At 32.2% G+C, this 16,516-nt stretch overlaps 1 protein-coding gene across 1 annotated transcript; it reads right to left on the reverse strand.

Moving 5' to 3' along the window:
* Positions 1 to 328: 328 nt before the first annotated feature.
* Positions 329 to 856, reverse strand: LOC131874136 (caffeic acid 3-O-methyltransferase-like). Its single transcript, XM_059217380.1, has one exon. It carries the CDS (start codon positions 854 to 856, stop codon positions 329 to 331), a length of 528 nt encoding a protein of 175 aa, XP_059073363.1.
* Between the last annotated feature and the right edge of the window lie 15,660 nt (positions 857 to 16,516).

Raw genomic sequence — 16,516 nt, forward strand, 5'->3', positions numbered from 1 at the left:
ATAATAATAACCTTTAAGAAAACGTAGTATTGATACAATAAAGAAAGTGTAACAAATAAATAGAATTCATAAGAGACTAAAGTATGTTGTTTCCTAATGTGAACGTTTTTACCTTCTTAAATATTGCATCTCCACAAGAAATTTGTTCAAACATATTTCAGCCAATATGCTCCACTCCTACTATTAAAAACATAACAATTAAAAAGTAAAAATTTATTATTAAAAAAAAAATCAATACTTATATTATTATTTGAAACAAATAAAATTATATTAATAAAATTTGTTGAAAAAGACTCCCTTCAAATAAACACTCTTTAGTATATTTATTCTAAGAAGTGCCAATCTGTCCACACCAATCACCATCACTATTGATCCATAAATAAAACAAAACTAATAACTTTTTCCTGCCTTGAAAACTGAGATGTGGTCTCTCACCAGTTATGGCAGGTGCAGTTGCAAAGACATGAGGTAAATCAAAGTTAATGCCTTTTATGTGTGAATACTGAGCAAGTATAGCAGACAGTGCAGAGCCAACTCCTCCAGCTACATCCACCACACTCCTAACACTCTTTAACCCATCATACATCTTCACCACAGAAGCCATGACATCATTTGTATGACAGGCCATGGCCTGGTTAAAAAGCCTGTTGGCTTCAGCAATTGAACTAACATATTCCCAGGGGCTTGTGCCATACACCTTGACAAAGGGATGACGCCCTTCCAAGACAGCATCATGAAAATGGTGGTGAGTATCCAAGTACACTTTGTGTACTGCCAACATCAGAAATGGCACACAGGAATCCTTGTTTCCTTCCTTCACAAGTAACTTTGAAACGCTGTTCAGCCCATATGTCATTTGCTTGGTTTGCTCATCCACGTCTTCAATGAAGACTCCACAAGAAGCCAGTAATCTCAAAATCCTAAAAAATTATTCCTTCTGGGGAACCTTAGTTTTTTTGCAGGCAGAAATGTGCTCAGCAATTTTATCCACAGAAAGAGGATTTTCTCTGCCATGTGTGGCTAGAATTTGGGGGATGTCAAGAAAGACAGCAGCCTTGAGAGCCATGGGCTTAGCAGCAGAAAGCATCATCTCATAAAGGTGGAGATGGGCTTCCATTTTCCTGGTGTAAGTGGAATTGATTGGAATGATTCAGTTACACGTTTTCTTCCCTTTTTATAGAGAATAACTCTGGTAAAGGGTCAATGAGAGGAATGCTTCAATATACGTCAGGTAAATGAGGTCATGTGGCCGAAAAATTTTCTCGGATTTACAGTAGTGCACGTTTAATTTGATGATTAATTTGTTTATTTGCATTTAGATCTAAATAATTACCTCTACCAATTTTGGTAGCTTAGATTATTTCTCATTTGGCTAAAATTTCGCTACTGTTCATTGCCTGACTAGTTTATCGTTTCCGGGTAGATTCAAATACTCTACTTTCCTAAACTATTTATGATATAATATTTGTGAGCTTATATTTTGACACTTAAGGATAAAATTTCGCGACTGACGTACCAAAGTTGTCATTTGAAAAAAAATGGGTCATCTTGTCAGCTTTTAGGGTGCACATATCCATGTTGATGCAACTTTGGCACTCAGAAATTCACGCTACAGAGATAAGCATGTTGGCACTTGGCACCCAACAAAACAGAAGAAAAACAAAAAACATACGTAGACAACTCCTTTCAAATCGGCTAGTGGTCTATATTCAGAGTTAGTGGACATTTTCTAAGTTTAATAGGCTGCTTAATGTATGTTGTCAGACTAAGAATACACTTCTAAACTTAAAATTGTTAAACATTCAGAATTGACTAACATTTTTTAGACTTAATATATATTGCTTAGGGCATGTTCCCATGCAGTTGATTAGCTTATTTTGGCTAGCAGTCATTGCTCAATATTTTCAGGGACTATTTGTGAAGCAGCTGACCCCATGAATATTTATCTTTCGTGTTTATTTTTAAACATCTTAACTTTGTATTAATAGCATTATTACTAATTTGTGCACTTAAAATTTGGAAAAAAAAAACAAAAAATAAATAAAATTGAAAAAAGGAAAGAAAATTGTGGAGCCATGTGGCATTTTTGTTGATAAGCAACCACTGCTTATTTCTGGCCCCCTTTTGTTCCATAGCTTATTTCTAATTCCTAGACAATAGCTGCTCCACCAAAATAGGGAAAGATTCTAAATTATTCCTTTTTTTTGACAATTTTTAAGTTGCATGGGAACACTTAACTGCTTAAATTTAAGCAGAAAATAGAGTTAAGCACATGAGATTAGTGTCTGGTTTAAGGTTGGCATAACTCATGTTTGATATTTTCAGGACATTCAATTGTTTGTATTGGAATCTAACATTACAATATAATGTTTTGTAAATTTTACTAGTAGATATTTTGACTTAGTTTGAGTTTGCAGAGGATAATATATTTTTGATTACCTTGAGTTTCATTGAGTAATCATTTGAGAATGTATCTTTAAAAGATGAGAAATTGTACAAATGTAGATTATTGTGTAGAAGATAATGTGTTTATTATTTTGTTAAATTATATGAGGTGATTTTTCAAGTGAGTATGTATATTTAAAAGACAAGAAATTGCACAACAATTGTTATTGATCATTAGAAGAATTGATTCAAGAAATATGATTTGAAGTTCATCTTCATCATCAAAGTGATGTTTTCATTTTTTATCATTTGCTACATAAAGTTTGAAAGTGAATTTTAGAATCACAAATTTGCTCACTACTTCATGGGTTATATTTAATTAAGTTATTGACAATTACTTCAAACTGACATTGATATCAAAATATTGTAAGAAAGTAGTGGGTGACTTATCAAAAGAGTGAATAGTATCTAGAGATCAATGTCAAAACAATTGTACAACACAGTCACTTTGGACCCACTAAGATAATTGAACTAAGATCTTGTCTTCATAAATAAATTCTAAATACGCTATGATAAAATCTTGTAAATGTACATTTAGATTACCTTCATTATTATTATAAAATTTATAATACTTTTTAATTTGAAGACAATATACATTTCCTATTACGTTTTAAATAGAATACAATATACACTTCCTATCATTTATTAGTTTCTAAATAAAATACAATATATACTCCTTAAATAATATGTTTGAATAGATGTCAACACAAAATATCATTGTAGTAATGTATTTCACATTATTGTAGTTAGCCAATTTTGTATCGAGACTATGATATCGTATGACATAGAATCGTATATTAAAATCATGATATGCAACCATTGCCTGCAGATTGTGAATGGAATATTTGTACGTATGACAAGTAAATCGAAGTTGTATTATACGGCAGGTGTCTATAATTTAGAGAATGTGAAACAAGATAACAGCTTTGAGAACATAAACATCATCTCGTGAGGATGGAGATGGGCTTCCATTTCTGTAATGTGAATTGGGGACATATGAATGATTCAACAGTGATGTATTATGTAATCCAATACTCGATGTAATGATTGAATTTGTAACGTTTGTCCGATACAATGGACCCAATTTTTTTGTATTTACACTACTACACGTTTAACCACTAATTCATCCTCTTTATAGTTAGACCTGAATTAATACATTATTTAACCTGTTTACGATACCATTTGTAAGATTTTTTATTTTTTTTTAATTTTGAGGCTAAAATCTTACCATTTGTAAGATTTTTTTTTTTTTTTTTTAAATTTTGAGGCTAAAATTTTCTGTGATTTGGATATTACAACATTTTGACTTGAAAAGGTAAGTTATTAACATAAGATTGAAACAAAACAAATAGTAGATAAATTATAGGAGACTTTGTCCTTTTCAAATGGATATCATGTGTCTTATTAGGGATATTTAGATATTTCAATTGAAAAATTTAAATTTTATGACACAATATATTAGGAGTAATTATATTTATTATTTTATTTATAGATTAGAATTTAAATCTCATGTGTCTCTTTTGATATTCAGTCTTTAAGTATTTCAATTTTTTAAATCAATTGTAACAAAATTTGAAAATTGGGAAAATCACATCTATGTTGGGAGCTTTATGTAGACTCAACTTCTTGCACGCACCCATTACAATTTTCACCATTACATTCATAAAACAATTTAGAAAATTAGATATTCTTACATTCAATCAAGTAAATTTAACAAAATATACATAATTACTCATTCATATATTAATATATTTTGTTATTATGGTATTTCAATTTAACATAATTTAAAAAGAAAATGCCATTGCGGAATAGTTACTTGAAAGGTTTATATTAAAACATATCTTGACTATGCTTTAAGACTTAGATACTTCTATAAGTACTTGGAGGGAAGGTGGTTTCATGATATTGTAGCTCTTAAATCTTTCTTTGAAAAATAATTGCCTAAATTCCTCTTCACTTCTCTCCTTTCCACCCATAGTATAGATCATCATATGCATGTCAAACAATAAACTTAATCGGTTCATGCCTCCTTGTGAACCATCAATTAGTGCATCAACAATTAGGACCTTTCCATCTTGAGATGTTACTTCGTAACACTTATTCAAAATTTATATACAATCGTAGTCATCCCAATCATGTAAAATCCACTACAATAAATATAACAATAATCTGTGAGAAAACATAGTATTGTTGTAACAAAGAAAGTGTAACAAATAAATAGAATTCATAAGAGACTAAATTATGTTGTTTCTTAATGTCAAAGTTTTTACCTTCATGAATATTACATCCCCTCAAGGAATTTGTTCAAACATATTTCCTCCAATATACTACACTCCTATTATTAAAAAATAACAATTAAAAATATAAATTTACTCTAAAAATAAAAAAATTAATACTTATACTATTATTTTAAACAAATAAAATTATTTTTTAATAAAATATGTTACTAAAATTGTTTAAAAAGACTTTCCCTTCAAATAAACACTTTAGTATATTTACTCTAAGAAGTGCCAATCTGTCCACAACAATCACCATCACTATAGATCCATAAATAAAATGAAAAAATAACTTTTTCCTGCATTGAAAATTGAGATGAGGGCTCTCACTAGGTATGGCAGGTGCAGTTACAATGACATGGGGCAAATCAATTTTAATGCCTTTTATGTGTGAATGTTGAGCAATTATAGAAGACAATCTAGAGCCCAGTCCTCCACCTACATCCACCACACTCATAACACTATTGAACCCATCATACATCTTCACCACAGAAGCCTAGACATCTTTTGTATGGCAGCCCATGGCCTAGTTAAAAAGATTATTGGCTTCAGCATTTGAACTAACATATTCCCAGGGGCTTTTGCCATACACCTTGACAAAGGGATGACACCCTTCCAACACAACATCATGAAAATGGTGGTGAGTATCCAAGTACACTTTGTCTACTACCAACATCAGAAATGGTACACAGGAATCCCTATTTCCTTCCTTCACAAGCAACTTTGAAACACTGCTCAAACCATATTTCATTTGCTTGGTTTGGTCATGCACGTCTTCAGTGAAGACACCACAAGAAGCGAGCAATCTCAAAATCCTAAACAAGTATTCCTTCTAGGGAACCTTATTTCTTGTGTTTGTAGAAATTTGTCTTTAGCAATTCCATCCACAGAGAGAAGATTTTCTCTGCCATAGGTAGCTAGAATTTACGGAATGTCAAGCTAGACAACAACCCTGAGAGCCATGGTGTTAAGATGAAGAGCAATGGACATCATTGCCTTCCCTCAAAAGCTATGTCTCTTCGGTTTTCGATGTAGTTGGAAGCTTATTTAAAGCTATTGTTGTATCATTGTAAAACTTAATCTATGGATATAATAAAAGACCTATGTTCTCAGTGTGGATGTAAACTAAGTTTGCCGAACTACGATAAAATCTAGTGTTTAGTCTTTGTGCTCTGTTTTTCATCTTTTTATTTCTGCAAATTGTATTTGTTTATCTTCTATCTTTTACAATTGGTATCAGAGATGGGTGCACAGCTGTTTAGAAATTTGGTAATTGAATTTCCTGAAGATGGAGGATTTGAAGGTGCAGAAATTTTCCAAAAAGAATTTCAGAATATGGAAGATTCACATGTAATCTTTGCTAATCAAGCAAGACCTTAAACTTGCACTCGAAGGAAAATCAAAGAATCCTTCTACCATGAAAGACGAAGATTGGGAGACTCTTGATGAAAAAGCCAAGGAAACAATTTTTTCTTTCGCTGAATGAAAATGTTTTGCTCAATGTTGCAGAGGAGAAAAATACAAAAGAAGTTTGGGACAAACTGATAAAAACATATGCTATGGTGTCTGCTGCAAATAAAGTCTTCATCGTGAAGAAACTTTATAAACTCAAGATGAAGGAAGGTTGTGCAATGGCGAACCATATTAATGAATTCAACACTTTGATCAGCCAAGTGAATTCGGTTGGAATGACTCAAGACAATGAAAATAAAGTTGTTCTTCTCTTATGCTCTCTACCAAACAGAGGAAGAATGATGAGCCCTCATCCAGTGATGCTCTCACAATGGTGAGCACCAAAAATAGAGGAAGAAGCCAATATAGAGGCAAAAATAATAACTATCGGAGGTCCAAATCAGCTAGAAGATTGTAGTCTAGAGGAAGAGAAGGTGGTTGTTGGTTTTGTGGGACGGATGGTCATGTCAAGAAAAATTTTAGAAAGTAAAAGAAGGCACAAGATAAAGTATTGGACAGCGAAGGAAACATAGTCCATGATAAAGATGATGGGATTCTAGTACTAGCTATAGCTGATACAAAATCTGATGCATGGGTAATTGATTCCAGTGCCTCTTTTCATGCTTCCTCTCTCATAGATGCATTCACAAATTATCAAGAAGACAATTTTGGAGAAGTATACTTGGGTGATAACAAAGCTTGTAAAATCATTGGGAAAGGTGATGTTGTATTGCATCTAGATGGAGGAGCCAAATTATTGCTCAAAGATGTTAGACATGTTCCTCAATTAAAGAGAAATCTGATTTCAGTCAGCCAATTATATACACAAGGCTTTAAAACTGAACTTACGGACACATGGAAAACAGCGATAGGTTCCTTAGCTATTGCAAAAGGAGACAAGATGGGTAATCTCTACATTGTGAAAATAATTGATGAGGTGGGAGCTGCTATGGCACTTCTGGGAAGCGATGTAGCCCTTTGGCATCAATGGTTAGGTCACATGAGCAAGAAAGGCCTTGAGGTGATGCTCAACCGTGACCAACTTCCGGGTCTACAATTAGCAAATTTAGAGTTTTGTGAACATTGTCTACATGGGAAGCAAAGATGGGTCATCTTCTTGAAGAATGGACACGACATGAAGACAACACTGCTGGAATTGGTGCACTCGGATGTCTTCGGACCTACGGAAGTAACCTCTTATGGATGCACAAATTATTTTGTTACTTTCCTAGATGATTGAAATAGAAAATTTTGGATTTATATGATGTCCCGTAAATTTGAAGTGTTTTCAAAATTCAAAATTTTCAAAGCACTTGTTGAAAACCAAAGTGGTCACAAAATAAAGTGTTTAAAAACGGATAATGGAGGTGAATTTTGTTCCTTGGAGTTTGATAATTTTTACACAGATCATGGCATTAGAAGAATTAAAATTGTTCTGTTCACCCCTCAAGAGAATGGAGCAGCGGAAAGGCTCAACTGAAATATCCTTGAGAAAGCACGGTGCATGCTCTCAAACGCTAGTTTAAGCAAGGAGTTTTGGGTTGAGGCTTGTAATACAACTATGTATCTAATCAACCGAAGTCCTTCATCATGGTTGAATTTTGGTATTCCAGAAGAGGAATGGTTAGAAAAACGAATTTCATATTCACACATCCAAGTTTTTATATGTGAAGCCTATGTTCATGTCCCTAAAGAAAAAAGGTCAAAGTTGGATTTTAAATCATAGCAAGGCATCTTCGTAGGCTATGGCGAAGATCAATTTGGTTTCAGACTTTGGGATCCCATTGGAAATAAAATAGTCTATAGCAGAGATGTTGTCTTTAATGAGATAGTATTTCCAAGATTGGAGAAATATGACAATTCAAATAATGAATACATACATTTGCCAGATTTATGTTATAATGGTGATTCTGCAAGATATTTGACACCCCCTATTTCTCCCACCTCTATGTTATCTTCAATCCCTCCCTTTTCTTCATCCCAATTGATGATGGAGTTTTCTCCAGATAATGACACAGGAAGGGAAGTGATTTCAAATATTAATCCATACATAGCACAGGCTCAACACCGCAAGCATACACTCAATGGCACAGTGATTGAAAACCATACAACTCATATTGCACAAAATCTACAGGATGGTATTTTGATTGACATTGTGGTAGGTTTGGGTGCCACGCCAACTACTCCACATCCCTTTCTATGCACTCCCCAGTGCTCTTCCCAGTCAGCGCAAACCATCCCACACCGCCCCTTGGAATTGCAATCATATATGTAGCCACATACTTGTTGCGATCCTACTCATAAAGGAAGTGGTGGCAATTCTGTTCGAAATAATTATTCTGTTCATAACACTTTAGCAGGTTTGGATACTACGCGGTGGCATGATGATCTGTCTTTAGTGTAGCAATAGTCTTTGTTCAATACACAACGTACAAGTTATTCCCATGTCTGTGACTCATAGCTTGGTATGCAGCCATCTGTTGACTCTCCAATTCGCATTATTGACCAACATATGCACAAAAGTAGTGGTGATAATAGTCATAATGATGAAAACATCAAAGTGCAGAAAGGTGTTGTCTCCTCTGATAAAAGGCATTCACCATCTAAAAAAGACCAAGAACATAGTGATGGGGACATAAGAGAAAAAGACCTAGCTGTTGTTAATTGGGGAATGTCGGAAGATCAAGTAGACAGAGAAATATTCCATCCAAATTCTCTGATTATGAAATTCTCTTCACTGAAGAGGCAGAGCCCACTTTATTGCTCTCTGAATATACGAAACCTTCAAATTTTTGAGCACCTATGAAGGATGAAAATTGGGATAAATGGCGCAGTGCTATGCAAGAAGAAATGAGTTCAATTGAAGCTAATAACACATGGGATTTGGTTGTCCTTCCACCAAATCAAAAAATACTTAAGAACAAGTGGGTATATAAATTGAAAGAAGAAGGTGAAGGTAGGAAGCGTTGCAAAGCCAGATTGGTAGTAAAGGGTTATGCTCAAGAAAAGGGGATCGATTTCACTAAAATTTTCTCTCTAGTTGTGAAGATGACATCAATCCAAACTATTTTATGACTCGCAGTTGTATGGGACCTTGAGTTGGAACAACTTGATGTGAGGACATCATTTCTACATGGAGACATTAATGAAGAATTGTACATGAATCAGCCTGAAGACTTTGTGCAAAAAGGATAGAAACATCTCTATTGTGGACTAAAACGTAGCTTGTATGGGCTCAAACAAGCCCTGAGGTAGTGGTATGTTATGTTTGATTCTTTCATGATTGAACATAACTTCATAAGATGTGAATTTGATCCGTGTATCTACTACAAGAAACTTCTGAATGGTGAATTCATCATTCTTCTTCTCTATGTTGATGATATGTTGGTAGTTGGTACAAGTTCTAGAATTGTTGGTGAGTTAAAAACTAAATTGGCAAGTAAATTTTCTATGAAGGATTTAGGGGCAGCCAAGAAGATTCTTGGCATCACGATCACCCGAGATAGAGAGAAGAAGGAGATCACTTTGTCACAAAAGGAATACATTGACAAAGTAGTTAATCGTTTTGGTATTGTTGATGCCAATATTGTTTCTACCCCACTTGCCACTCATTTTCAATTATCTTCTAATTTGTGCCCAAAAACACAAGAAGACAAGGATTTCATAGAAGGAATTCCTAACAAATCAACAGTTGGTAGCATTATGTATGCTATGGTTTCTACACATCTTGACATTGCTCATGCGGTGGGAGTTGTGAGTAGATTCATGAGCAATCCCGAGAAGATTCATTGGGAAGCGGTTAAGTGGATATTGAGGTACCTAAAAGGAACTTCAAATTATGCATTATGCTTTGGTGGCAACAATGTTCAGTTACAAGGTTTCATAGATTCGGATCTTGCTGGAGATTTAGACAAACGGAGGTCTACTATTGGTTATGTCTTCATGATTGCTGGAGCTGCCATTAGTTGGGCCTCTAGGCTGCAACATTCTATTGCCCTTTCTTCTGCAGAGGCTGAGTATTTGGCTCTTTCTGAAGTTGTGAGAGAAATGATCTGGTTGCAACGATTGTTTGGTGAAATGAAGTACCAACAAAATGATTATGTTATATTTTGTGATAGTCGCAACACCATTTTTATGGCTCATAACCATTCCTCTCAGCGACGTTGTAAACATATTGATGTGCATGCTCATTTTGTTCATCATATGGTTGAAGAAGCCAAGTTGAAGGTTGTTAAAATTGACACAAATGTCAACCCGGCAGATATCTTTACTAAAAGTGTGTCCAAGGAGAAGTTCGAAAGTGCTAGGACTTCTCTTGGGCTCGTAAAGAAGAAGTAAATCAGCAGGAAGACCAGGGGAATGACTGATCAATAGCAGCATCCGTTGGCTATCAAGTGGGAGATTGTTAAGATGAAGACCAATGGACATCATTGCCTTCCCTCAAAAACTGTGTCTCTTCAGTTTCCGGTGTAGTTGGAAGCTTATTTAAAGCTGTTTTTGTATCATTGTAAAACTTAATCCGTGGATATAATAAAAGTCCTCTGTTTTTAGTGTGGATGTAGGCTAAGTTTGCAGAACCACGAAAAAATCTGATGTTTAGTCTTCGTGCTCTATTTTTCATCTTTTTATTTCTGCAAACTGCATTTATTTATCTTCTATCTTATAGACATGGGCTTAGCAGCAGAGAGCATCATCTCATAAAGCTGGAGACGGGCTTCCATTTTCCTGGTGTGATTTGAAGAGATTGGAATGATTCAGTCACACGTTTTCTTCCCTTTTTATAGAGAAAAACTCTGGTAAAGGGTCAATGGGAGGAATGCTTCCACACACGTCATGTAAATGAGGTCATGTGCCCGAGAAATTTTCTCGGATTTACAGGAATTACGGTAGTGCACGTTTAATTTGATGACTAAATTGTTTCTTTGCATTTAGATCTAAATAATTACCTTTACCAATTTTGGTAGCTTAAATTCTTTCTCACGTTGCTAAAATTTCGCTACTGTTCATTGGTTGACTAGTTTATCATTTTCCGGTTAGATTCAAATATTCTACTTTCCTAAGCTATTTGTGAGCTTATATTTTGACAATTAAAGGATAAAATTTCGTGACTGACGTACCAATGTTGTCATTTGAAAAACAAAATGGGTCATCTTGTCAACTTTTAGGGTGCACATGGCCATGTTGATGCAACTTATGGCACTCAGAAATTCTACAGAGATAAGCATGTTGGCACCCAACAAAACAGAAGAAAAAGATAAGACATTCGTCAACAACTCCTTTTAAATCGGTGTGTATACGGCTACTGGTCTCAGCTTCTAGCGTTCACATGTAGTCACTTAGTTGCCTAAAAACTCATGTTTGATATTTTCAGTCATACATTTGTTTGGTGTTGGAATCTCACATTAAAAAATATAATGTTTTATAAATTTTAATGGTAGATATTTTGATTTAGTTTGAGGCTGTTAAGGATATTTTTTTTTTTTGATTGTAGTGAATTTCATTCAGTAATTTTTTAAATGAGTATATATCTTTAAAAGATGAGAAATTGTACAAATGTAGATTATTATTTGAGGATGGAAATATAATGAATTTATTATTGTGTCTTGAATTATATGGAGTGATTTTTCAAGTAATTATGCATCTTTAAAAGATACGAAACTGCACAAATGTAGATTGTTATTGATCACTAGAAGAATTGCTTCAAGAAATATGATTTGGAGTTCATCTTCATCAAAATGATGTTTTCATTTTTTATCATTTTTTACATGATATTTAAAAATGAATAATATAATTACAAATTCCCTCACTACTGTCTCTGTTATAGTTAATTAAGTTATTGACAATAATAATATAATTATAAATTCCCTCACCACTGCCTCAGTTATAGTTTATTTTGTTATTGACAATTGCTTCAAGCTTACATTGATGTGAAAATATTGTAAGAAATTAGTGGCTGATTTATCAAAATAGTTAATAGAAACTAGAGGTTAAGGACAAAACAATTGTACAGCATAATCACTTTGGGTCTATTGAGATAATTGAACTAAGATCTTGTCTTCATAAAACAAATTTAAAGAATAGTAAAATTTTATAAATGTACATTTAGATTACTTTCATCATTATTATTATAAATTTATATTACTTATTTAATAAAATACAATATGTATTCTTTAATTAATATGCTTGAATATAGATCAGGAAGAATTCTAACATCATGTGAATTGAATTATTTGGAAAAAAATCTATTTACATACTAACATTATTTCAAAAAATTGAAAGTCCAAATAAATTAAAGAAAACAACTTTGTAGCAGATCGATGGTCAAGCAGAAAACAGTGAATTCCAAAACGTTCACAGTTGTTGTGGATCCATCACTTTTAGATTCTGCAACACCTAATAAATTAAAAAAAAAAAATTTAAAAATTGTGGAACGCTAATGGTCAAATAGAGAAAACAGTGAAGTCCAAAAGTGTATCAGCGTGGAATAGTATGCGTTGCTAGTGATGTTTGTGGGGTATATCATTGTAGAAATGCATTTTTTGTATGGATATTATGATATTGCTACGTCGAGAGGTGTTCTTACAGTCGCAGCAGTGGGAGTGAAGGCATCTGTGTATACATTAAAGAAACCAAAGTAACTGACATTTTATGGAATGCGAATTGTCTGTCGTTATAAAAGCTGACGTTATATTTTAATTATATTGTTGTGTTACTATCGACCATTCCATCTTGCTATCATCTATTTACAAGAAATTATAGCTTTCATTTCAAGTCACAATCACATTTATTTTGGACCTGAAATCACAGTTCCAATCCCCGTCACTGGAGCGCTATGGGCAAAAGATTCTGCTAACTTCTTGAGAAAAATCATAAGTTTAACCTTGAATTCTTCACCAAATAGTGTCTTGATTTATGATGAATTCTCTTAGCTTAGGCATTTCGAGTTTGTGATTATGTCAAAATTACATCTTTTACTTTTCCAGTTTGTGATTATGTCTTACAAATGCTTCAAATTTGTTCTTATCATAAGAAAAGGAACACAATTTAATGGATTTGTGAATTAATGTACTTTTGTTGATCTTTTGAATGGATTCATTTATTATTTGTTTTATTTATATAGTTTCATGCAATATTCTGAAGCACCATAAGCTCAAATTGCCAATAGAGGAAATAAATTTGCATCTTTTGAGTTGATGGGATTCAGATTTAGCAAGCTTTCAGGTAAATATTTTCTCCTGAATTTGGGATATTATCCTTCATTTTGCATTTTTTCTTTGTATTTTTTTGGGGGAATTGCAAATGCATCTTAGTTACAAACAGTGGAGACATATGCAAGTTGAGAATAGCTGATGATTGTAACAGATGGAAGTTTTAGAGTAATTTAGATTTGCCTATTTAAGAGCACCAAAAGCATTTCAATATCATGACTAAGCAATTTGGGAGTCTGGCTTGCCATTCATGAAATCGCATGCAGAAATCACAATATTTGTCTGCACAGATTGGAGGGGAGAGATTTCATCTAAAAGTAAGAGGTGAGAATAGGAGTATTTTTATTAAAAACATTGTTTTTCAATAGATTTTCTAAACTATTGTTTCTTTGATAATCAATAGCAAAGATCTTAATTGATAATCAATTTGGATATTAATTGATAAGGTAGAATACAACATTTTCCATAAAATTTAAAATAAGTTTTATTTTTAAAGTTTCTATAATTTAACCACTTAAAATAAATTAAGATTGTGACAAATATCTTTTTATATTTTCAAATATCAATATAGTAACATTTTTTTTCCAAAAATCTACATATAAAGAATGCCCAAATAATATAATAATAAGGAAAAAACCTCAATATAATAGATAGAATGTCTTCAAGACAATTTTGTAGCTATGTTGGACTCAATTTAAGAATGTTTTTCTACTATGCTTATTGATTTAGGAATGTTTGTAATGGATGTGTGTTTATCAATTTCTATTTTGAATCAAAATCCCATAGTCTCTTTAATACACTACAAATAAAAATGAAACTTTCTTCTTTCAAAGAGTTGTTTCCTTAAAAGAACATAAACAATGGTTTTAAATTGCTATTTTCATCTATGAACCATGCTTTACAACCAAGTTTCTATATCTATTATCCCTATTATCATGGATATGGGTGAAAAATAATGAATTATTTTTAGATAATTATATGAAAAAATCAAATAATGAATAAATAATAAGTAAATAATGTAGATAAATTAAATAGCTCTTAACTCAATAGAAAATAACAAAAAAACATTAAAAAGTTTGAAAAAGATGGGATGAAGAAAAATCTAAAAAAAAGAATGCTTATCCTTAACAAAATTCTAGACCATTTAGCCAACAATGCAAGCAATAAAACAACCATATCTCATAGTACACCAGTGACATGGAAATGATTAAATTTTAATCATAAATACAAATGATTTTAATTTTTTTATCAAAATAAAAAAAGGTGAAAGTGGCACATAAAAGATAATAAAATTAATATAAATTTATTAAAGACATCCATTTGAAGGATGGTCTTATATATTATATAGAAGTGTTTTAGATATCTATACTAATCCAGAATTTTTTAATATGTATAATATAGTTATTTTATTTAACTAAAATTATTAAATTTAAAATTAATATAATTTTCTTAAATATTATTTTATTTTATTTTATATAATATATAATAATTTATTTATATACTGAAGTATTATATTCTTTGACTTAAGAAAATACATAATCTTTTCACTGAAGAATTTTTGAGAAGTAAATGGAAATAGGTTCAATTTTACAAATAGAAAATATTTTATAACATGTAAAAAAAAAATCTAAAAGTCTTAACTCTAACAATACACCAAATTAAACCCTATCCCTAAACCAAATTGAACCCTAACCCTAATTTAGTTGAATAATAAACCAAATTCTAACCTTAATTCCACTCAAATCCTAAGCCTAGCTATAATTAAACCCTTATCACAATCAAACCGTACTACAATTGAACCCTAATTATAATTAACTATAACCCATTAAACCCTAACTAAGATTTTTCTCTACTTGAACCCCAACCCTAAGCTAATATTAATCCTTAACCCTAATTGTGCTTAAAACACAATGTTAATTAAACTATAACTCAAACAATATTTGAAATGTAACCATAACCCCGAGATTCATCCTACAATAGTAGTTCCTTAATTAAAGTCTAGCCCAAACCCTAACCCTACTTAGCCTTCAATCCTAATTTAGCCCTAAGCCTAATGTATTTGAATCATAACCCTAATTCTAACCCTAAACAAATTTTAGTATTATATTAAACCTAACTATAATAAAAATATTACCATAATTAAACCCTAACCTTGATAATATCTATAATAGAGACCTAATTCAACCCCAATCTAATCATCATTAACCCTTAACCATAACCAAATCATAACTATACCAAAACCTAATCATAATCAAACCCTAACCCTAATCATAACGAAAACTTTATCCTAACCATAATCAAATTCAAATCTAACTGTAATAAAAAAAACTATAATTAAACCCTACCTCCAATCTTAACCCTAACCCTAATTTTAGGTTAACATTAACCCTAAACCTAATCTTACCATAATTGAAACCTAATCATAACCTAACACTAAACTTAACTATAACCCCATATAATTTTAAAACACCTACAACTTCAACCCTCATCTAACAACAACTGAACCATAACCCTAAACTAAATTATAACCCTAATTGGACTCTAATCCTAATTGAATTCTAGCCCAAACCCTAACCCTAATTAAAATTTAATCCTAATTTAACCATACTCCTAATGTAATTGAATCATTACCCTAATTGAACTTTAATCCTAATTTAACCCAAACCATAATGTAATTGAATCATAACCCTAATTGAACTCTTATGTTAAGCCTTACCATAATTAAACCCTAACCTTGACAATATCCATAAACTAGACCTAATTGAGCCCCAATATAACCATCATCAAATCCTAACCATAAGCAAACCATAATTGTACCAAACCCTAACCCAAATCATAATTAAACCCTAATCTTAACTATAATCAAACCCTAACCCTAATCATAACCAAAACCTAACTATAACCATAATCAAACCCTAATCATGTAGTCAAACTCAAATCTAACCATAATTAAAACCTAAAATTAAACCCTACCTCCAATCTTAATCCTATTCCTAATTTTAGCTTAACATTAACCCTAAACCTAATCTTACCATAATTAAAACCAAACCATAACATAACCCTAAACTTTACTATAACCATAGAGAATTAAACAATATTCCTTAGCCCTAACCCTTACCTAACCCTAACCCTAAC

The sequence above is a fragment of the Cryptomeria japonica genome, chromosome 3, assembly GCF_030272615.1.
Source record: "Cryptomeria japonica chromosome 3, Sugi_1.0, whole genome shotgun sequence".
NCBI classification, from domain to species: Eukaryota; Viridiplantae; Streptophyta; class Pinopsida; order Cupressales; family Cupressaceae; genus Cryptomeria; species Cryptomeria japonica.